This window comes from Syngnathus floridae, chromosome 8 (genome assembly GCF_059516105.1).
Source record: "Syngnathus floridae isolate MCC-2025c chromosome 8, RoL_Sflo_1.0, whole genome shotgun sequence".
Lineage (NCBI taxonomy): Eukaryota > Metazoa > Chordata > Actinopteri > Syngnathiformes > Syngnathidae > Syngnathus > Syngnathus floridae.
The window spans coordinates 2,248,866-2,269,970 of record NC_142420.1 but is presented as its reverse complement, the minus strand read 5'-3'; the positions used below and the strand labels follow the sequence as shown (position 1 = coordinate 2,269,970).

Here is a 21,105-nt window from a genome sequence, read left to right as displayed (position 1 = left end):
AAGTACTGCAGGTTTATTTAATATATTTAAAAAAAAATGTTACAAGATTACAAAAGCATTTACAACATAAAAATTAGAGACTCCAGTTATCTGCAGATTAAATTTTATTTCAAAAGACAAATCCAGTGTTTTGCTTTCATGATAAAAGTTTATGCACATTTTGGCTCTAGATTGGAAAAAAAAAAAGTGAGAAGGTGCATGCATTAAACACTCAAGTTAGAAAATATTTGTGTAGAAAAACATCGGAATTGACTCACAGTGAAACAACGAAAGGCGTGTCCGGTTAGTTGCGCTCAGTCTACCAGAATGTCAGGTGGTCTTAGCGTTGGGGGTGCTGCAGGGCGAGCAGCGGCGCCCTCTGCTGGTACTGCTTCTCCTTGGCGGTGGCGATGCGGCTCGTCAGATCGCACGCCCTCTCCAAGAAGTTGACCAGCGTTTGCTCAGTCAGCAGAGATGCCAGAATCTGGGCCAGGCTGATGGTCCACTCACTGTCTGGCGGCCCCGAAAGGTCCCGGTTCGGTCCCGGGGGCCTGGAAGTGGCCTCGCCAATTTGCAAGACGAGGCTTGTGACTTTGGCGATTGCCTGGAAGAGCTCGTTCTCCTCGGGGTCACCGTGGAACAGGCTGCACAGCGTCTTACAAAACTGGATGAACTCGTGCTGACAAGATGCAGTTCGATTATATTGTTTTTGAAGTCCTAGTTGAATCCTTTTCTTCTATCCAGAAGAATGAAATATTAAACTGTACCTGCTTCATGAGGGGGAGCGGCTGCTGGACATCCTTCTCCTTGACCATGACTAAATCCCGCAGCATCTGCTTCAGCTGCTCCTGGTAGTCCTTGGCCTCCTCTTTCCCATCAGCCTTTTCTTTAGCAGAAACAACTCGGTAAGCAAGTGAAAAATCAAGTCCACATCTCCAGCTCCTACCGGAAGCCACGCCCACGCGGAGAGGTCTGTCAGACGATACAGAAGGAATGTTCATCTCAGACGAGCGCTCCTCGCTGTCCGTCAGAGCTGGGGAAGGCAAGAGTGATGTCACCAACAAAGATGGCGGTGAATTTCAATGCTTCAGTCAAGACTCACCGGGTGGTAAGTGAAGACGGTAAAGTAGCTTCACCTTGTCGCTCAGCTCCCCGCAGTACAAAGTGTCTGATACGACAAACAGGAACATTTTTCAAGAAAAATGTTGCTGAGAAAAAAACTATTCTGATTGAATTAGTTGAGATAAAAGTTAAAAAAGCAAAAAATAAAAAACATTTCAAATCAATAAAAAGTCATCACACCCTACTCACCAAGCCAGAGGGCAAAGTCCCTGAATGAGAGCAGATGTTGTCTGTCCGAGTCCAACAAATTGAAGGTGCGGTGGGATAGAGTGTCGCCATGGCAACCCCCCGCCGGCCAAGGGGTCAGCAGCCCGTACAGGCTCTTGAACTGCGGCAGGTCCAGTCGGTACTGGCGCTCCAAGTACGAGACGCCGCGCCGCCAAGACGCCGCCTCGGCCGCAGCCACCGCGCTGATGTCGCCCCAGTATAGGCTGATGAAATGTTCCGTCTGGGTGGAAACAATACCATTATAAGCTTAGAGAGAAAAATTGTTCAAGAACAATACCAATTAAATCTGTTTCTAAGGTAGAAGTAAAAAAAATTGTCCGATTTACCTTGAAGAGGTCATAGATGTCAGCCAGGTGTTCCGCAGAGATGGAAACATCTGGCGTCACCACTCTTAACTGAGAAAAACACTCCTGTGAATTTGTCTTCTCATTAGCATGAACATTTTCATCATTCCTCACAGCGTTTTCTTTGGTTGTGTCCTCGTGTGCCTGCAGAACTTGAATTCTGTGTCGACAGCGAAGTCTCTCGATCTTCCTCACCGTCAAATCCCCGAACCTCTGACCCAGAACACACATTTATAGAATTTTATTTTGGGAGGAAAAAAATAAATTATTCAGCTATTGGGTGGCTAAAAACTCCATTCATATTCCTTTTGCTTTTTTTTTTTTTTTTAAATCACTATACCTGTCCATTTGTGACGCGTGTTAATGCGCGTGCCTCTGTGACGTCACTACGTACGCGGGTGCGCGCCGCTCGATCTGCGTGTGACCAAGGTAAGACACCTACGCCGCTCTCTCCCAATAGTCGCGACGATTAAAGTAATACAATTCAATATTACAGCAAATGGGTCGTGTTATGTATATGAATACTTTGTTAGGTGATTTGGAAGCGTGTGTTGTCGCCCGGTGACATTTTGGGGCCCTGTTGTCCTTCGACGGACTAAGCTAAAGTTGCTAACACAGATTAGCGGCCATGTTTTTTATGACTTCCACGAGATCTCGCGAGTTCATCGCAGTTGCCCTCGGGTGAGATGTAAGACCAAATTTGACTACATTAAAAATAATTTTAAAAAACGCAGCCCAGATGCTAGGTATTAACCTATTCAAAAATGTTTTTCAAACACTATCACTTTTTTAACAATCTGTTTTAAGTGGACTGGGCTTCTTGAGTAGGCTGTTGTCATTGTTGGTATTGTTATTAGCAAACTCCAAAAAGAGGACGGCAGACATGATCATTTTATATTTATACAACTTCTGACTAAATACATGACAACATAATTGCATTTGTATTCTCGCTCCTTTGTTAGCTGCTGGTGACTCACTTCATAGGCGTCAGTGATGAGCTGTGTTATGTTAGCTTGGCCCACAGCGGGAGCATCCATCATGTTGTTGCTGCTGCCATTTGCAGGGGATTGAGAGAACTCACCAGGGGACGACTGGTCACTTCCAACATGCTCCAGAAAACTGCAACAGGTTAGTAGGTGACATTAATGTAACCGATTGATGCTAAGTTGATGACGCAAACAAGTAGTTCATGGTCACTATCTGTACGGTTCGACCAACAAACATCAATTCTCGGAAGTACCTTGCAAGGACCATAAGTGCATGTCCATCATCCACACGGGCGCAGAGGCTGGCAGCGTTGGCCTCCAACACGGCCAGAGCCAGCTGAAAGATGGCCTTGATGCCGTGGAAGAAGAACCAGTCCACCACGCACACAGCACTTTGGAAGGGCAGCACGCTGACAAAGATGGTCAAGAACCAGGACAGAGACACCGACGACAATGTGGAAAGGTCCGGAAAATGATCAGCCAGATCAGGGAGACGCTCGCTGATGAGCTGCTCGAACACCGACTGGTCCACCTGAGCACCTGCGGAGTGGAAAACGGACCAACAATGCGGACATTTCCCAGCACTAATTCTAATATTAAATCCAAAGCTGCTTACCGATGACCCGCCTGTTGAAGTAGTCAGGAAGCATCCGCTCACAAACGGCCACCAACAGCCAGAAAGCTTCTTCTTCTTTGGCGTAGAGCAGCAGCACGGACGCCAGGATGTTCATTGACTAGCATCCGAAGGCGATGTGTTAGCAAAGCAACTGCTGACAACAGTTATGGACAGAAAGTAAGATGTCATACTTGACAGTATCCGATCTTTGGGTTACGGTGGGCGTAGGCGGTGAGTACGCGGCGGAGTGCCGCAATGCCGGTGGGGTTCTGGAAGGCAGGATGGTCCGGTAGGGAGCGGTGGAGGTCCCGCTCGATTTCGTCCGTGGTCAGGCTGCTCTGACCCATGGACGTCTGCACTAAAGCTGCGTAGTAGCCCGGGTCCGAATCCAGATCAGAGGTCGTGTCTGCGGGTTAAAAATTGTTAAAATTTGAAATTGTAGGCAACTGCCTGAGCACTTTTCACTCCCTCTTGCTATATGTTAGCATAGCTAGCATCTGTCGTTGCGCTTCCTACCCGAGAGCGTCATCCAGAGCTCGCCTCGAAGCGACTCGGGTATGCCCAGAGCAATCAGCCGCTGGAGCTTGTCGGTGCGAAACATGTGGACGCCACGGCCAAACTCGGCAAAGTGTTCCTCCCACATCTTCTCTTTCAGCACCTCCGCATGCTAAGGAAGCCCATGAAAACGTACGACATCAATTGGATATGAGACGTGACGCGATAGCGACATTTGTGCCGCTTTCGCTTACCTCGTTGTTGTTACTTCCTGGGGTGTTGTGATGGAAGGCAGTCATGAGAGCTTCGCTGTTGACGGTATTCCGAAGCACCTGCTCCTCCAGCTCCTCTTCATCCGAGCACACCGTGTCGTAGTAGAAGGTGTAGTAAGGGTTGTGGCAGCTCTGATGCAGGAACAACAACAAGCAACGTAAGTTTTCCTGCTTCAACTTTTGCTAAATAATTACTGAATTAGCGTACCGAGGTCCTCTTGGCACGCCGGCTGGTGCGAAAGGCCGACTGCTTAAGGTGCAGCGAGCGCAGCCTGCAGTCCAGGCTCTCCACCAGGTCGTCGCGCTCCTGCAGCTCGATGAGTTGGAAGGCCTTCTTGGAGCGCACGCTCACAATCACCGGGTTGGGAAGCGTGCACGTGCTCTCCGCCTTCTCCACCGACACCACCTGGCGGCACGTCAGCGCTTCAGCACGACTTAGCAGCGGCTATCGATACCCGTGACGGGCGAGCTGACATCTTCACCTCCGTGAGGGGTATGAGGAGAATGCATTGGCCCTCCTCTCGGCTGGAGAAGCCCAAGTAGTTGTCGGTGGTGTAGAGCGTGCCGGCCGTGTGGCAGCGGGCGTGCGGCGTCCACACGGCGCACGACGCCACCTCGTGGAGCCTCTCGCTGCGAGGGAGGCGGAATAGGGCCAGAACGTACTCTCGCAACGCCTGCTCCTCCAGAACCCTGAATGGGAGATCACATGGGGGGGAAAGTCTCAAGAAGCCATGTCATGTGGAGCAGCTTGAAGAAGAAGAATTTATCAAATGAGCAAGTCTGACCTTTTGGTGATGCGAGCCGGCTGCTGCAGCACCCGGTCCAGCTCCAGGCCTTCGCTGTCCAGCAAGCGACGCAGGGCGATGTCGGCCAGCTGGCCCACCACCCCAAAAGCCTCGTCCAAGTTGAGGAACATGGAGAAGTCCCGTTGCCGTTGCCTGGTGCTCACTCGGATGCCCTCTGTCATGAATCCGCCGGAGACCCGCTCCAGCCGAATCACCTCCGCCCAGGGAATCACAAACTTGACTGAGAAAGGAGGCCAAGGGAACCAAAAGGCAAAGCATAGATGGCTTTGATTATCACGCATTTATTAAAAACAAATCAAATCATGGGTACCTTCTTTGCCTAGCAGGAATGAGTAGAAGGCCAAGTGGTTGATGCTGAGGTAGAGCAGGCCCTGGCGCGGCACCCGCCCCTTCCACGTGCAGCACGAGTAGAAGGTGACCAGTTTCTCCGACGACGGCAGTCTAAAGTGGCGCTCGAACTTCAGCAGAGCCTCGCGAAACTTCTCCGGGTCGTCCTCCTGGGCAGCTTGGCGACCGCGCGACTCCTCCGCGATCAGGCCCTGACACACGTATGTCGTATGTGGCTTTTTCTTTGGACTCTGGATTTGTGGTTGACCTGGGTTTTGTCTCCCCACCTTGACTTTTCCTCGGACAAAACTGGCTCCGTCCTCTTTGTTCTCAAAGACGGACAGCGAGTGCAGCAGGTTGTGTGCCAGCCAATCCCAGTGCTTGTTCACTTCCTCCATGGTGGCTCCTGCAAAGACGGACAACAAAAATATAAAACGTACACAACCAAATCATCAATATGTGTTGTATGGATTTACCGCTAGCGATGATCCAACTAATCTGCGAGCCCGGGATCTGGAGGAGGATTCGGAAGGGTGTCACCCTGGCATTGGAGTCCAGCACCGTGTCTAGCGCCCCCACCAGGAGGCCTGCACACAACACAACACCTTTTGACCATACTTAAGATTGCACAAGTTACAATGTTACTAATGTTCGTCGGGTGTATACAAACGTTAAGTGCTTTAACTTTATTGTTGTGCTTAATTTTGTTCATTTTTAGGCACTCACATGGAGAAAAAATGTGATCTTGTTGTTTTAGACTCTGCAGTCATTTTTACTGTCCAAGTTGAGCCGCTCGAAGGCGTGATGCCGTAGCCTGGCAACATGCACAAAGGCTTCTGAGGGAAGGGAAACATTCCAGAATGTTTTCCCTGCCCCAGCCAGTGGCCACCCATCAAGTGTAAATCATCAAAAAAAAAAAAAGTGAGTGAGCTCTTCTATATTGTGATCTCAAAATATGAACAACTGTCCATTATTTAGAACAGCTGGCTGATTTACACTGAGAGAAACGATGATGTTAAAGTCTTAAGATAAGCAGAGCTGCAGTGTTAACATAGGTGAGCATGAGGTCACTTCGAATAAGCAGCCAATATTCGAATGTTGAATGAGCATGGTTTAAGGTGCTTGATAAAGTGAGTTGAGGGAACTTTAAAAATTCTCAAAGGGTTAATTATTGTCTTGAAGTGACACTAAATCCAAAGTCAGGCAATAATTACAAGAAGCACGGCTGAAATTTGACTCATTGGGTCAATCATACGCCAAGTTTGCAGCCCTTTAAAAGTGACATTTAAATTGGATTTAAGTCGACTTATTATTATTTTGGGGGATTTTCAAGTGCAGGATTTTTGTTTTCAAGACCGCGTCGACCCACCCACTCCCCACCCTCACGCCCTCCTTGCCCGGTATCTCGACTTCTACCGACCGCTGATTTTCCCGGCGGGTTCCCCGCGGCCTCTCCTCCTCTGCAGCAGGAAGAAATCGTTGCTCCGCTCGGTGACCCACAGCTTCAGCGCGTTTTTCAGAGCCACTTCCTCCGGGTTCAGCCACATTTCTCAGCAGGGTGGGATCACCGGAGGGGAGGACTGGGAAGTCCACCCCGCCGGTCTACAGCGGCGAATAAGCGGCTTGCTTCATTGCTTGCCACGCGGGGTTCGAACTTCGAACAATGACGTTAGACTTGTTCAAGTCGAGCGAAACTCAACAGCTGGACGCGCCGATCCAAGATTGTTTCTTATGTTCTCGGGCAAGATGTGTCACTCCGTTCCTCTCATCAGAAAGCGCCGTCGTCTGAATAATTTATGAATGACGTCATTCAATAAAAATCCGTACTCTTGCGTTTACAGCGTTTATATTTTTACTCCACATCAGGGAAAGAGTCAGGACAATAGAGCTTGCCGAAAGAGGATGAAGTTGAGCGCTTGTGATTGTACTTTCCCTACTTCCCCATTTGAGCCGCTCTCACTGTACTTCCGCAAAGGAATATTTGCTCTCCTCTGATTGGATTTTCCAGTGTCACATGCCCAATCGCTGGCCGTGTCTGGTAGTCACACAAATGCATCCTCACAATATTCACTTTGTGTGTTTTGGGGGGGATTAAAACATTCTTATTATTTTAATATTTTGTGTGAATAACATTCTTAATAATTCAGCATAAAGTATCATTGTGTTTATTTTGCGACGTATATAATATTAACTGTATATATATATATATATAGGATGAAGCATGTGGCACATGTCCAATGACGTTTTCAGCAGCCACAAATGGAATGCCAGGCTGCCATGCCTTATATGGACGTGTTTAGGGCTAAAGCGGAAATTGGTACTACGTTTATTATTGTCCCCTGAAAGTTTATTTTATTTAACTACAAATTTGAACACATTTAAACTTTCCAATCAATACTAAAAAGGCAAAAAATGTGTTTAGGAGAAACACGTATTACTTAGGTTTAGTTTAAGTCGTATGATAAGGAATATTGACAGTCTTGGAAAAATTGTGTTTTTTGTTTCTGACCGGATTTCTTTTGTCGTCTCTCTTTCAGTTTCCGGTCATGCCAAGAGGGGTGGTGTGATTATTTAAGAAAACTTCAGCGTGCCAAAATGCAGGTTAGATCATTTAAGTTAACACTTTAAGGCGTTAATGTAAATTGAACGACTGAACTAGTAGTAGTTGTCACGTGTAGCGTTTTCTCAAGTTTAGTTTAGCGTGTTGCTTCAGCAATACTGTGTGTTTTCTTGTAAACAACTCGATCGGCGTCCTTAGGCACTTATGGGGTCGAAATTGACTAATTGTTCGTCTCACAGGACCCCAACGAGGACACCGAGTGGAATGACATTTTGAGGAAAAAAGGGATACTTCCACCGAAAGAAGTCCCGAAAGATGACGAGGAGGAGGAAGAGTTGGCTCTCCAGCAGCAGTCTGTCGGTAAAGAATTTTGTTCTAAAGAATCGTTTATCAACTCATTTGAGAAGGGAAAATACTTTAGTGGAGACATGATTTAAATTTGCACTGCTTCTTGTAGCCTGCAGGTGGCGACAGGTTTCAAATATCATTTTTTGAACTTTTATTGATTATTTTTACAAAGATATTTTAAAAACACCTGTCTTCTGGTGTGCGCAGTGAAAACATACGAAAACATGACGCTGGAGGAGCTGGAGGAGAATGAAGACGAATTTGAAGAGGATGATGAAGCCGCCATTGAAATGTACAGGTGAGGCCATCCCGAATTCTTACAATGTAAATATGAACTAGTCACAATGCATACATTTAAACTCTATTTAATAATGTTACTAGATTATTATGTTGTTTTATATATTACAGCTATGGCAGTTGCAAGTAACGAATGGTTTACTATATGCCGTTTGTGTGTGTATGTGTGCACACGTGTGTAGACAAAAGCGTCTGGCCGAGTGGAAGTCCTCACAGATGAAGAACATATTTGGGGAACTGACAGAAATCTCTGGTCAGGATTATGTCCAAGAGGTGAATAAGGCGGGAGAAGGCATCTGGGTGGTGCTGCATCTCTACAAGCAGGGGTAAGTAGTAATTGTGCGGACTTTTTGACAAGTTGGGCTGTATCCCAGTTAATTTGGTTTTATTTTGAAAAGAAAAACACTCTGGTCCTGTCACCACTATCCAACGTGAAATGCTAATCGCCTCGTTTGTTTTTGGCCAGCATCCCACTATGCGCCCTGATCAACCAGCACCTGAGCGTGCTGGCCCGTAAGTTCCCTCAGACAAAGTTCCTCAAGTCCATCTCCACCACCTGCATCGCCAACTACCCCGACAGAAACCTGCCCACCATTTTTGTCTACTCCGAGGGCAACATGAAGGCACAGTTTATAGGGCCACTAGTCTTCGGCGGCATGAACCTCACGGTAGAAGGTCAGTATGTGGACGCACCTATTGTTCCTTCTTCTATTTCTAAATATTATTTTATGGATTTAATACTTCATCTTTGCATCACTCGCCCTGTGTTTGCTCTCAGAGCTCGAGTGGAGGCTGTCCGAATGCGGCGCCGTCAAGACGGATCTGGAGGAGAACCCCCACAAGCAGATCCGCGATGAGATGATGTCCTCCATCAGGTGCTCTCTCCCCGCGCGTAACCACAGCGACGACTCGGACGAAGATTGACACCTCCACCGCCCACCCTTTTTTTAAATTAACACATTTCATACCTTATTTAAATCGTCTGCTGAAACCTCCGCCGGCCGAGTTAACAATCATGTCGACGTTGAACAACTATCTTTTTACCTATATTGACTTACAAGGAACTTTTTTTTTTATCAATACATTTCAATAGTGTCAAAAACTGTATTTTTAAGTAGCCTTTCCAGGCAGCGTTAAGTCTCGGTCCGCTCGAGTGTAATTAAAGAAAATACATTGGCAGGTTGTTAAACTTGTCATCATGGAGACCTTCAATTTGAAATGAGCCAACCTCTACCAGGGAAACAATCATGCATGTAAGCCTTTGCGTTGAAATAAAAGCCAAAGTCAGTCATAGTGCGAGTATTTAATGTGCAACACGTCTGAGTCACGTTCACAAGCATCAAGCGTCCTGTCTTTTCACCCGGAACACCGCGTCCGCACTCTGACATCCGCAGATGACCGCTCCCCTTTTTTTGAGCTTTGTTTGGTCGAGCGTAATGTCGCGGCGACCGCTCTCAAATATTCTGCGTAAGGCAAAAGCGAGAGAGAGACAAGGTTAGTTTGTAACACAAAGTGCTAAGTAGACATTTTGTCTTACCAGAAGCACCACCGTCTTCTTCCTCCGTTGAGACAGTTTGGGTGAAAGTCGCATCAGAGGGTGAACAGAGTCGGACTGCGGGAGAAAATGCGACCGATTATCATCGATATTTACAATCATCACAGGTTCTAATTCCGGTCCACTCACCATGTTCTCCTCCGAGTCTGCAGAGGTTCTTGCTTTTGAATAATGAAACAGGAACTGGGGAAGAGAAGTTTTTTTTTTTTTTTTAATTAAGTGACTAAAGCCAGTTAGTCTCAGCAACTTAGCGTAGACCCACAAGACGTCGTCTTGGTTTGATTATAGGGTATCAAAATGAAAGAACCTACCCTTTTGAAAAGATTCTGCGCTTGCTGCTGCTGCGAACAAACGTAATTCATATTAGTTTGTTGAAGTTACCAACACACATTAGCCAACGCGTCCGACCAACCTCGCTGTCGTCTCGCCACGATAGTTGAGCGGGTTCGTCTTCTCGAACCTACAACCGAACCGCAAGTCAATTTCATGTCATGGTTAAAGAAGAAGAAATGAACCAGAAAGCAAAATTACGATGACATCAATATTGTCCAATCATCACCGTTCTGAACAGAAGTCCATCTTCCAATCTCTGGAAACGACTAGCGTCTGAATGAAAAGCACACGTCACCATATATTCAAACCGAAATACGCATCCTTATTATTTTTTTAATCCTTACTGCAAAATGAAAGCCAACTTTGACCAGCTGAATCCTCAAACCCCCAAAATACGAACTTACCTGTGGATTGCCAGCATCCGCAGCAAAACAAACAAAAAAGTGCAAATTGTGTCATGTACGGAACGTTCATGTCGCCAAACTAAAAGTCCTTCTTTCCGTCCCTTCGCTTTGCTTTTCCAAACTTCTCCGTCTGATGGGTGCGAGCTCCTCTGGGTTCTCTCGCTCTCGTGTGTGTGTGTGCATGTGTGTGGGTCCTCCTCCTCCCTTTAGATACTCCGTGATCTTCCCTCTATGATGACGAGATGAGCGTCCACGCCTCTTTCTGGGAAATTAAGATGATCCATTGACGACATTTGATCTGGATTGACGTCACAAGGTAAAAAGTGTGTGTGTCACCCATGGCAATCACACAAATCACACACACGTGCCTCCCGAATTTCATGTCGAGTAAATTTTTTGAAAATATTCCCCAGAATACAACGCCTTCAAAACAAAATGGCCGACTGCAATTTTTTAACACTCCAAGTGACCTTGAACAAACTTTCCAATTATTACAATTACCAACAAGGGTCCACCTTCTCCGTCGTGGCGCAAAGGTCGCACTTTTGTCGTCATTGTCAGGACAAACCCAATTAAGCGCCTTAATGCCAGCGTTCCATCTGGCTAAGTACGCCTTTGTCTCCGCTTCGCCACGCCAAAACATATACGGAGACACCTTTGTTGGCGCACAAGCAATTAAGTGGCGCTTGAATCGAGAACGTGGCAAACGACGACAAAAACGGGATTCGGGAAGCCGAGCGAGGCCTTCCATCACGTTATTGCAAGTGCCAATCAATAGCGCCATGTTTTTATGGCGGGAAAATGTAATCATGGACATGCCTAGACACGTTTTAACAACCTCATAATTATGATACTTTCTCTCTGTACGAATTTGAGATTCAAGATGCCGCCCGCTTGTGATTCAAATGCTAAATTCCAATACAACAGGGACGCTAACTTTTACTCCCATTAATGGCGGCGTGTTCTGAAAGTTCCTCATTGATAACCGAAAATGGCAGCCGGGAAAAATACCAATCGATGGCTGTGTTTTTTTTTGGTTTTTAAGCGCTCCCGCGTGACGGAAAGGCGACCAAGTGCGCTGACTTATGGTCTTAATAAGCCAGAGGGCATCGACGTGTGGCTAACATCAGAGCTTGATGGACGTCGTAAAAAATCCTCGGTGACCCTGAGAGCTTTGCCACAAAAGCTTCGATAAAGGGGGCCCTCGCGTCCCCTTTTTCAAAGTCAACCATCAAATTGAGAATTAGCTTTATGCAATTTGTATGTCTTTTATTGCTTGTGTTTCATTTTTGACACGCGGGCTGCGTTTTTGTTGGTCTAATTTTTGCCGTTTTTTTTTAGGGGGGTTGAATGCGTCATGTTAATTTTTTTGACATACATCTTCTTGTTTGTCTCATTTTTGATACATACGTAGCTTATCATGGCTTGTCTCATTTCCCTCATAGCTTGTGTTTCATTTTTTTATTTAGATTTTAAGTTTTAATATCACCTGTGTTAACTTCTTAAGTGTTCATACTCACTTTACTATGCAGTATATGAAGTCCTGAATCAAAGCAAATTGCATTAGGGTCGTCTCATAACGTTTTGTTTTGATCACAAAAACACTTTTTTTATTACACCAACAAACTTTTCTCGGCACTCAACGAAATACTGCACGTTTGTATTGCTCACTTATCGAAATATTCGTTAGGCACGCCGGAAATGAAATGGTCAAGAGCGAGTCAGACTGAAAGATTTATTTTTCTCGGCTGCTGTAAAGGTCCTGCGCAACACGCTGGCCAATTAAAGAATTTTGCTGGGAACACGCGTCCTCACCGCATGACAGGCGGCGTGAACGGATGACATGTGGGAGATTGCATGGCTGGCTGTGAAGGCCTTTCACACGTCTCAAAGGTCGAGAGCACAACTCACTCCATTTTGTAATTGTACGGGCCATTGCAGTACTCTCTGTCTTTATGGAAGAAATTAGAAACCAAAAATAACCCCAAGCACTCAAGTAAATAAATGACGATGCTATATTAGTATGGTGATTCTTAGTGAATGTTTGTTAATGTGCAAGTATAAAAGTAGCAGTAGTGTCTGTAAAACAAAAAAAGAGGACAAATGTAAAAAGGAGAGCTCACACTGCCATCTAGCGGTGGTTGTGTTAACTGAAAAAACATTTTCAGGCCCGTCAAATTTCAGGTGTTAAATTTTGAAATGTGGAAAAATTGGGAAAGTACTGAAAGTATTGGAAGGTAAAATGTTTTCAAGGCCACAAAATATTGGGATGCACAACATTTTAGATTTGTAAAACTGAGAGAGATAAAATAGTGAAAGTGTTGTGAGGCAAAGCATTTTCAAAACCACCAAATTCTGGAAGGTGAACAATTTTTAATAAATATCAATATGTTTGATTCAGCTGAAATAGTCCACAGCAACACGTGACTGTGAATCCATTCAGTGAAAACACATGCACCTCACCGGCTTTTCACAAATACACACACACACACACACACCTATCAACTATCTCCATGGGGAGTTGAGTCATGAGAGTGCAGTCAACACGTGAATACACACACACATGTGTATGGATGCACACACAGCTATCGTGGAAGATGTGAAGAAAAAAAGGCTACCTATCATTTAATTTCTTTTTCATCATTGTAGCCTATAACCTGCTTAATTACAGCAAATAATTTCACAAAGAATAAGAAAGATTATGGAGTTGCACAAGTCTGCACACCCACTAATCACAAGGGATGTGGCTGTGTTCAGAATTGACACAATGGTGAGAGTCAGCGCAGATCTGTTGCCATTTAAAGTGTCTCTGATTAACCCCAAACAGAAAAACATTTTCCGAAGCATTGAAAATGAGGTGACGACAGTTTTCATCGGGTGGAGAGAAAATGGTACATTACCAAGAACTGGACGTCACTCCAAAATTGATGAAAGGGGGGGGGGGGGGGGGGGGGCTAGTGAGGCTGTCAACCCAGACAATGACTGATCGGCACCAATCTCCGGTAAGTACTGAGTACAAGCAACCACAGTATCCCATCTTCTGCGTGTTGACCCCAATTGACCCCCATTTAACACAAATTTGGACGCTCAAACACAGTCCCAGACATAGGGTGTGCAGACTTGTGCAAGTCAAAAAGACTTCATTTTTATGTTTTATTTTTTATATCTACTGCACACAACTTCATCTTACATAGAATTTTAATATCCACTGCACGTTGTGTGCTGATGAAACGTTCCTTTTTTTTGATGGATTTAAAATTTTGTAGGCTTTTGTTGTTTTTTAAATTGTGCAAGAAGGCGGTGATGTTTTTTTAAAGTGTGAAAGGGGGCGGTTAGACTGGGCTCGGGTCAGCGTTAGTTAATGTTCACGTAACATGTTTTTGTAGTTACACAATGACATACGAAGTTACAAAAATGGGTCGCTGTTCGTCATATAACTTTGCGTATACAACATGGTCCAGAAAAGAAAGTGCACTTGTAACGCAGCTTATATAAAAGCGTTACATAAAACAATGCAGCATTGAGAGCGCTGGGTGTCGTCATTTTAGGTGATCATAACACATTCATTTCCTATGATGAAACGTTAATGCCCTCGCGTGAATATGATGTGTGATACATATCTATAAATAATGTATGCACGTATGGGTAATCGTGATATTCATATAGTGGCGAGAGCTGTGTTATACAATAACACAAGCACGTTATATAAGTGAGACGTGCAGCCGGCCAATGAGGGAGCTACTTTCGCGTCACGTGGTTCATTTAGGCGAATGGGACCATGGCAAATTGCTGGGAGAAGCAAACTAGCAGTCAGCTTCTTCTCGTCTGGGTCGACGTCGAAAGCAGTCTGGGCTGGGCTAACTTATCCGTGGGCAGTCGACCGGAAAAACAGCGACTTTTAGCCATTTTGTTTAGTTTTGCTTTTCCAGTTGAGGACGACGTCTTGATAACTTTCGAGTCGCGTTGACGTTCGAGACTTGGGATTTGTTCGTGGACGTCGCGTGCGAGTGGGATTGGAGCTGCTCGGTTGACATTTGCTCGCTGTTAGCATGTTGCTAACATGGCTCTTGTATTAACAACAACAACAACCGGGGTTACATTTAAATGTAAATATTTTTAACGGTACCCCACGATAAGTTATTGTCTAACTTGACTTCGTTTTTTTCCTGACGCTGCTGCGTTAGGCGGATATTATTTTAAGCTTCTTATTCGCTAAACCTCCCCCGGCTTCTTTTACTCGTTGAGAAAATGGGGACGTAAGAATTTGGTGTTGAAACCAGCATGAATCCGAATTCACTTCCAATGGCAAGTACACGACCATATTCGGGTGTTCGGTTGGACATCGTGAAGATGCGATTAGTCCTATAACGCGTAGGTTTTTTTATTAATTGAAAATAGGTAAATAGTCTTTATTTTTTTATATTAATCATGGAGATCGAGATGCCGCTGCACCCGCTCACGCACCCGTCTGCCCTGGGCATCTGCCCCGAGATGCTGGAAGTGGCAGGGGAGGCCATTCGCGCCGGAGATTTCAACTTGGCCGCCGAGATCTACAGCTCGCAGCTGGCCGATCTCCAACAACCCGACCGGGGCTTGTGCCTACGCAAGGCCGATTCGTTGGTGCGCGCCGGGCGAATTTCCGAGGCGCTGGACTCGTACTGCGTGGCGGCCAGCTTGGGAAAGCTGCGGCCGGAGGAGCTGCCACTTCTGGTGGAGAGCATTGCTCGGAGCCTCCGAGAGAAGGAGCCGGGCCTCCGGAGCACTGCTGGCAGGGATGAGGACGAAGACGCTGATGGGGGAAGCGTTGAGGACGACCCCCTGGACTTGTTCTCGTGCGGTTTGTGCCGATGCCTGCTCCACGAACCTTCCACAGTGGAGTGCGGACACACCTTCTGCAGGCGCTGCCTGGAGCCCGACTCCGTAACGGACTGTATGCTCTGCAAGCGAGCCCTGGCCCGCAAGGACGGCCTGCCGAACGGCCGCCGGCTGGACGTGGTGCTCGGCGGCCTGCTTGAGAAACTCTTCGCCACCGAGAGCCGAGCACGCGGGCTGTGGATCGACGGCGAGGTGCTCTGGCAAAACCGGAACCTGACGGAGGCCCTGCAGAAATACGACGAGGCGGTGGCAATGGGTAAGGGAAAAGCCAAACTTTTTAAATGTTTCATTATTTGCAACAAGTGACCTACTTTCAACCAGCTCAATTCAGGGTGTCACCAGCTGGTGGCGCTAGTGTGAGCTTTGTCCACACGGGACGTGTTATATGACTGCCCCCCCCCCCCCATTATTACCTAACAAGCACACATTAAATCGACTTTATTGATAGTTTATCAAGAGGTTCTCATTCATAAAATGCATCTCAATTAATATAAAAAGTCAGGAAAAACATTGCATGTTGAAACGTTACTTAAATTCCATAACAGACGTATGACTGTGTTCAAATGCCAATTCTATTTAATATTTACATTACTAGTGACCAAAAATATTTCCTTAAATAATAGGTTTTATTGGTGATTCTTTTATTACAATATAATGTGATGCACATCTTAAATACAAAATCGTGTTATGTGACATTATTCTATTGCAAGCTTTTCCAAACAGTCAGCCGATTTTGTAGGAAAAACATACGCCTTCCAAATTAATGTATTCTCAAATCGATGAATGGAAATTTCTGTATGTATAGCACTTAACGAGGTTAAAACATAGATTCATAAAGTATTATTCATCAGCATTTCTCAAAGAGAGTGCTTCACGTGATGGCCAAAATAGCGACAGTAAATACAAGCCAAAAGGAAGTCTGTAAAAAAAAAAAATGTTTTTCTAAAAGTGACACATTAACTTAGTACAATACATGCATCACAATGATAGTTTATTATCACTTATTAAATACACAGCCAGACGATTCTGCGTAACTGGACCCCTCATATGTAAATGTTTCATAATTGCTGGCACGTTGGGTAACATTCAGGTCACGCATCTGAAGATGATATATAACCAATGCATGATGCACGGCATGAGTCACACGTGGGCTGGCTCGAGTTCCCTTTGTCCAGGCAGAATAGAAAACACTGGATGTTCTGGTCCCACTGGACGGATGTGATTTGGACTGTAAAAGTTGACATCATCTTCAAAAATACACAAAAGGATTGTGGTGTCATGCAAATTCTTTGGACGTTTTGTTCTTGTTTGCGCCACAGAAGAACGTTTTCAGATTTCAAAAAAACATCACCTTCAGTGAGTTCAGCAGCCGTTCCCGTCATGCCGGACTTTCAAAATGACTGAAACCGTACGACGTGGCCAAATGGGCACGCGTCTGTTTACGACACGGATCGACTGTTTGTTTGCCTTGCTCCTCGGTGGTGACTGGGAAGGAAGCAGTCAGGCTGGCGTTGGCGACGATTGCAGCAACATATGAGACGCCTGCTGTCGTTTTACTCGCGCCGCATGCCAGCCGCACACATTCGCCAAAGGGCAGGCTCCATTTTGAGGATTTCGGGAAGCTCTTCTGTGCTTCGCAGGAACCTCATTTGATTTTAAATCCCAATGACAAGACTCCAAAAACTTTCGTTTGTTTGCCCTCAAATTTGCTTTATCCCCCCCCCCCACACACACACACACCATCCACGTGAGGCCTCCTCATGTCACGTTACATGCGCCAACTGGCCTACTTCTGCCTTCCACTTGACCCGACTCGCGTGTTTGTGTGTGCAGCGCCATCTTCAGGCCGCCTACTGTGCCAGCGGGCTGAACTGCACCTGGAGATGAACAACGCCAGTCAGGCGGTGCAGGACGCCAGCAGCTTGTGCCGGATCAAACCTCTCTGGCCAAAGGTGAGAAGGACTGTGGCAAAATCCAGTCGTGCTATTCTGGACATGAGAGCTTGACTTTTTTTTTTTTTCAGCTTCATATGCAACACAACAAGATCTTACTATCTCATTGGTTTGTCTTTGCACCTGTAGGCTCACTACCTGAAGGCCACCGCACTCAGCAAAGCATTGCGCAACGACGAGGCCCTGCAGGAGTACTTCCTGTGTGTGGCGCTCAAACCCAAATGGACCAAAGTCAGACTGGAGGCTCAGAAGGTAATCCCGGTGTCGCGCCATCTTTTTGTCCGCCAGCAGCCGTACAAACGTTGTTTTTTTTCCCCAAATGCAGATCCTGGCTGAGCTTTTCTCCTCCGTGTTTGAGAAGCAAGATATGCCCACGCCCCTGCACCCCCTCCAAGGTGGGGTGGCCTCACGCCCCATCAAGCCCCCCGCACTGCTGAGAACCCTCAGGCCCCTTGCACAGAAGCCCACTTCATCATCAAAGGTGCAAAAAAAGAGCAGAAAATAATTTTGACAAGATAGATTGATACATTTCTGGCCAAAAAATCCACATTTATCAGTTCTTGCATGTCTCTGTTATTGATTCAAAACTGCGAATCCATCCTTCGTACTGATTATTTCTTTTTCTGTCCAGGACTCTGACTTGAGTGTGACAAAAAGCACCTCGCCGGACGAATCGTCTTCCAGACCGTGGGAGTCGAGCGCAGCGCCGGCAGACGATGGCAGCGGCACCAGCAGCAAGAGCCTGGCTGACATCCTGGCCTCCGTACCGACGCCAACCGCTGGCCTTAAGAGGAAGCCTAGTGACGACGGCTTCTTCAGCCCTCCCTCCAAGCTGTTCAAGCGTGGTAGGGACAGCACAAAAATGCATTGAGATGTCTGGAAGGCGAGCTCCAGGTTTTAAAATGGCCGCCCACTTACGCAGACGACTCCAGCGATGTCAAGTCGGCGCCGGTATGCGGGGGCAGAGTGGTTCCCAGCCACTTGTTGGACAGCAGCGACATGGAGTGCTCACTCTGTATGAGGTGAGGGACTTGACAGCTTCATGGCGCAGAGGAGAAATTGACATGCGCACGTCGCTAAACGTCACGGCGGTCGTCTTCCAGGCTGTTCTACGAGCCGGTGGCCACGCCCTGCGGACACACCTTCTGCCTCAAGTGTTTGGAGCGCTGCCTGGACCACAACCCCAACTGCCCTTTGTGCAAAGAGAACCTGTCTGAGGTAATGAGCCGTCTTTTTCAAATTCAGCTTCGCCGCACAAAATTTAGGAGAGCTAACTATCACGAGTACTTTGTCTGTATGCCTTATCGAAAACATTGTCGTACCTCGCCCCGGCAGTTTTTGTCCACCCGAGGCTACAACAAGACGCTGCTGATGGAGGAGGTGCTGCAGCGCTACCTGGCCAGCGAGTTAGCGGAGAGGAAGAAGATCCACGAGGAGGAGATGAAGGAGCTCTCCAAGTGAGTTTCACCCGCTGGAGATGTGCGCCTCTTACTGCGACCGCTCAATTTGCCCCAATTGCTCCCACTCTAGCCTGAACCAGGAAGTGCCCATCTTCGTGTGCACCATGGCCTTCCCCACCATCCCGTGTCCGCTGCACGTGTTTGAGCCGCGCTACCGCCTGATGATCCGCCGCTCCATGGAGACGGGCACCAAGCAGTTTGGCATGTGCATCGCCGACGAGCTCAAAGGCTTCGCCGACTACGGATGCATGCTGGAGGTGGGTCCCACCTCCGCTAATATCGATCCCTGGTGTTCCAAAGTAATCTCAACGAGTTTGTTGTCTCTTCAGGTTCAAGATGTGAAGTTTTTCCCCGACGGACGCTCGGTGGTTGAGACCATCGGGGTGTCTCGCTTTAAAGTCTTAAGTCACGGCCAGAGAGACGGCTACCACACTGCCAAAATTGAGTACCTTGAAGACAAAAAGGTGGGGCTGCGTCTCAACGATCACCCCCCTCTCAAAAAAAAAAAAAAAAGTTTGATTGGAATTTGAATGTGGTGCGTTTCATCGCAGGTGGAAGGTGAGGAGCTGGGCGAACTGCTGAAGTTGCACGACGCCGTCTACGAGCTGGCCAACAGCTGGTTCACGTCGCTCAAAGACGACATGAAAACGCAGATCGTCAGTCACTTTGGACACCTGCCCGGCAAAGTCCCGGACCCCCAGGTGAGAACGCCAGCACGGCACTGACAATAGCTATCCTAAATTTTTGTTTTACTTTAAGAGGCTCCTGTTTTTGTTGTGGTTTGAATTTTTTCGTTTCGTGTCTTTGCGTAGTCGAACGGCAGCGGCCCGGCGTGGTGCTGGTGGCTTCTGGCCGTTCTTCCGCTGGAGAACCGGGCCCAGCTCACCATCCTGTCCATGAGCGTTTTGAAGGACCGGCTGCTGGCCATCCGAAAGGTCCTCATCTTCGTCATGCGCAAGAGGCCGCGATGAGGACGGGCGGCCGCAACGGAGCCTCCGCAATATTTGTGCACAACCCAGTCAATCGAGTCACTTTTTTTTTTCTTTCTAAATGTCATTTGCGTGTTATTGTCATCCAAATCCCGTTTGCCAATGTGCCGCCACCGCCGCAGCTTCTTCTGTTTCATGCTGTAACTATACGCCATATAAATATTCTTTTCAGTTCCAAATAGTCCTTACGTGGCTTTGTCTTCTGCTACTGGCCGTTTAGGCTGCAAACTAGCCTGGGGAACTAGCTAGCACACGGTATCAGTCCATTTACTGAACAACTCTATCGCTATATAAAATAAGCACTCTTTTATTGCAACTGTACAGACAAAAAAAATAAAACTCGGAATGTACATAATCGTCCTTGCTTGGCACATCACATATCAGCGCTTGCTCTTGTTTTTCTCCAGCGGTGGCGGGTCATGCGTTTTGGCACCCCCTTCCGCTCATCTCTGGTGTTGCAGTTCTACTGTTGATGCTTGAATGTGAGTTGTCAGTGTTCATGTAACACGGAGGCCTTTTTCCACATCTTTGCGTGTGCGTGGTACATTTACATACTGAGCGCGTGTGGCTGAAGCGTTTGCAAAAGACTTCCTGAATGTGTTGGTAGCAGCATTTATTCATGATTATTTTTGAAACTCGAGAACACTTACAAACGTGTCACTTTGCACTCGCTTGCTGTTTGAGTGATGCCTGGAAATAAAAATTGTTGGTTATTTGAAGCTAAAAAAATAAAAGCAAGTGTGGTTTTAAATGACTAGAGAGAATGTTCTGGTGAAAAAGGCTAAATGTACCGTAGATGTGCTTTTTCTTCTTCTGTCCTTCCAAATGTTTGTGATCTCCTCCCTGTCTCTTTCATGGGCGAGATTCTCAACATGCTGCATTACCCTGCAATTATTTGTAAAGGGAGATCTTGTACTTATTTTTTATTGCAAATAAATGAAACCAAATCAACATTCATGGTTTTTTTTCAAAGTCTCATACATTTTTAGGTGATTCTTCATCAAGTTTGCAAACAGCTGACAGTATACATTCTACAAATTAGGTAGTTGGTCTTTAAAGGATCCCTGCAAATGAAAAAAAAAACTCCGCTGACTCTGCTTTTTCAGACATGTCATCAAGATACTAAAAAAAAAAGGGGTTTGGGTTACTCTAATTCT

At 46.5% G+C, this 21,105-nt stretch overlaps 4 protein-coding genes across 5 annotated transcripts; 2 read left to right on the top strand and 2 right to left on the bottom strand.

The window, feature by feature from the left end:
- Window positions 1-86: 86 nt before the first annotated feature.
- tbc1d8 (TBC1 domain family member 8) lies at window positions 87-7,096 on the bottom strand. The gene is made up of 20 exons (XM_088383589.1): window positions 6,596-7,096; window positions 5,652-5,762; window positions 5,463-5,581; window positions 5,159-5,387; window positions 4,828-5,068; window positions 4,525-4,732; window positions 4,251-4,448; window positions 4,025-4,174; window positions 3,792-3,942; window positions 3,467-3,681; window positions 3,276-3,393; window positions 2,914-3,199; window positions 2,651-2,792; window positions 1,788-1,886; window positions 1,656-1,724; window positions 1,291-1,549; window positions 1,082-1,147; window positions 926-1,012; window positions 747-865; window positions 87-658 (listed from the first exon to the last, which is right to left on the bottom strand). Exons 1-20 carry the CDS (start codon window positions 6,720-6,722, stop codon window positions 320-322), a joined length of 3,333 nt encoding a protein of 1,110 aa, XP_088239715.1. The 5' UTR covers window positions 6,723-7,096; the 3' UTR covers window positions 87-319.
- On the top strand, window positions 2,638-9,673 carry pdcl3 (phosducin-like 3). Of its 2 annotated transcripts, XR_015859988.1 has the most exons (9): window positions 2,638-2,801; window positions 5,933-6,096; window positions 7,713-7,776; window positions 7,975-8,095; window positions 8,291-8,381; window positions 8,563-8,706; window positions 8,847-9,055; window positions 9,159-9,484; window positions 9,519-9,673. XR_015859988.1 is itself a non-coding variant. In XM_088383596.1 (8 exons), exons 3-8 carry the CDS (start codon window positions 7,771-7,773, stop codon window positions 9,302-9,304), a joined length of 717 nt encoding a protein of 238 aa, XP_088239722.1. In that variant the 5' UTR covers window positions 2,638-2,801; window positions 5,933-6,096; window positions 7,713-7,770; the 3' UTR covers window positions 9,305-9,673. The 2 variants fall into 2 exon arrangements, 1 of the variants encoding a protein (XP_088239722.1); XM_088383596.1 differs by having other exon boundaries at window positions 9,159-9,673.
- Window positions 9,674-9,720: 47 nt separating this feature from the next.
- On the bottom strand, window positions 9,721-10,840 carry nms (neuromedin S). The gene is made up of 7 exons (XM_088383598.1): window positions 10,673-10,840; window positions 10,495-10,541; window positions 10,348-10,395; window positions 10,247-10,276; window positions 10,065-10,118; window positions 9,918-9,992; window positions 9,721-9,843 (listed from the first exon to the last, which is right to left on the bottom strand). The coding sequence occupies exons 1-7, from the start codon at window positions 10,740-10,742 to the stop codon at window positions 9,835-9,837; spliced, it is 333 nt and encodes a 110-aa protein (XP_088239724.1). The 5' UTR covers window positions 10,743-10,840; the 3' UTR covers window positions 9,721-9,834.
- Window positions 10,841-14,436: 3,596 nt separating this feature from the next.
- lonrf2 (LON peptidase N-terminal domain and ring finger 2) lies at window positions 14,437-20,899 on the top strand. Its single transcript, XM_088383601.1, has 12 exons — window positions 14,437-15,803; window positions 17,381-17,499; window positions 17,629-17,751; window positions 17,825-17,980; window positions 18,131-18,344; window positions 18,422-18,521; window positions 18,603-18,717; window positions 18,835-18,956; window positions 19,030-19,216; window positions 19,289-19,423; window positions 19,511-19,660; window positions 19,772-20,899. The coding sequence occupies exons 1-12, from the start codon at window positions 15,101-15,103 to the stop codon at window positions 19,928-19,930; spliced, it is 2,283 nt and encodes a 760-aa protein (XP_088239727.1). The 5' UTR covers window positions 14,437-15,100; the 3' UTR covers window positions 19,931-20,899.
- Window positions 20,900-21,105: the final 206 nt, after the last annotated feature.

Excerpts from the sequence above, each read along its gene's own strand:
- tbc1d8 (XM_088383589.1), bottom strand. The coding sequence starts at position 6,722 with ATGTGGCTGAACCCGGAGGAAGTGGCTCTGAAAAACGCGCTGAAGCTG. Across the intron at positions 3,943-4,024 it reads CAGGAAGTAACAACAACGAG|CATGCGGAGGTGCTGAAAGA; the intron begins GTAAGCGAAAGC and ends GGGCTTCCTTAG. Across the intron at positions 1,550-1,655 it reads ACATCTATGACCTCTTCAAG|ACGGAACATTTCATCAGCCT; the intron begins GTAAATCGGACA and ends GTTTCCACCCAG.
- pdcl3 (XM_088383596.1), top strand. Across the intron at positions 8,096-8,290 it reads TCTCCAGCAGCAGTCTGTCG|TGAAAACATACGAAAACATG; the intron begins GTAAAGAATTTT and ends TGGTGTGCGCAG. Across the intron at positions 9,056-9,158 it reads CATGAACCTCACGGTAGAAG|AGCTCGAGTGGAGGCTGTCC; the intron begins GTCAGTATGTGG and ends GTTTGCTCTCAG.
- nms (XM_088383598.1), bottom strand. The coding sequence starts at position 10,742 with ATGAACGTTCCGTACATGACACAATTTGCACTTTTTTGTTTGTTTTGC. Across the intron at positions 10,119-10,246 it reads CGCAGAATCTTTTCAAAAGG|TTCCTGTTTCATTATTCAAA; the intron begins GTAGGTTCTTTC and ends TCTCTTCCCCAG. Across the intron at positions 9,993-10,064 it reads CAGACTCGGAGGAGAACATG|TCCGACTCTGTTCACCCTCT; the intron begins GTGAGTGGACCG and ends TTTCTCCCGCAG.
- lonrf2 (XM_088383601.1), top strand. The coding sequence starts at position 15,101 with ATGGAGATCGAGATGCCGCTGCACCCGCTCACGCACCCGTCTGCCCTG. Across the intron at positions 18,957-19,029 it reads GAGATGAAGGAGCTCTCCAA|CCTGAACCAGGAAGTGCCCA; the intron begins GTGAGTTTCACC and ends CTCCCACTCTAG. Across the intron at positions 19,424-19,510 it reads AGTACCTTGAAGACAAAAAG|GTGGAAGGTGAGGAGCTGGG; the intron begins GTGGGGCTGCGT and ends GTTTCATCGCAG.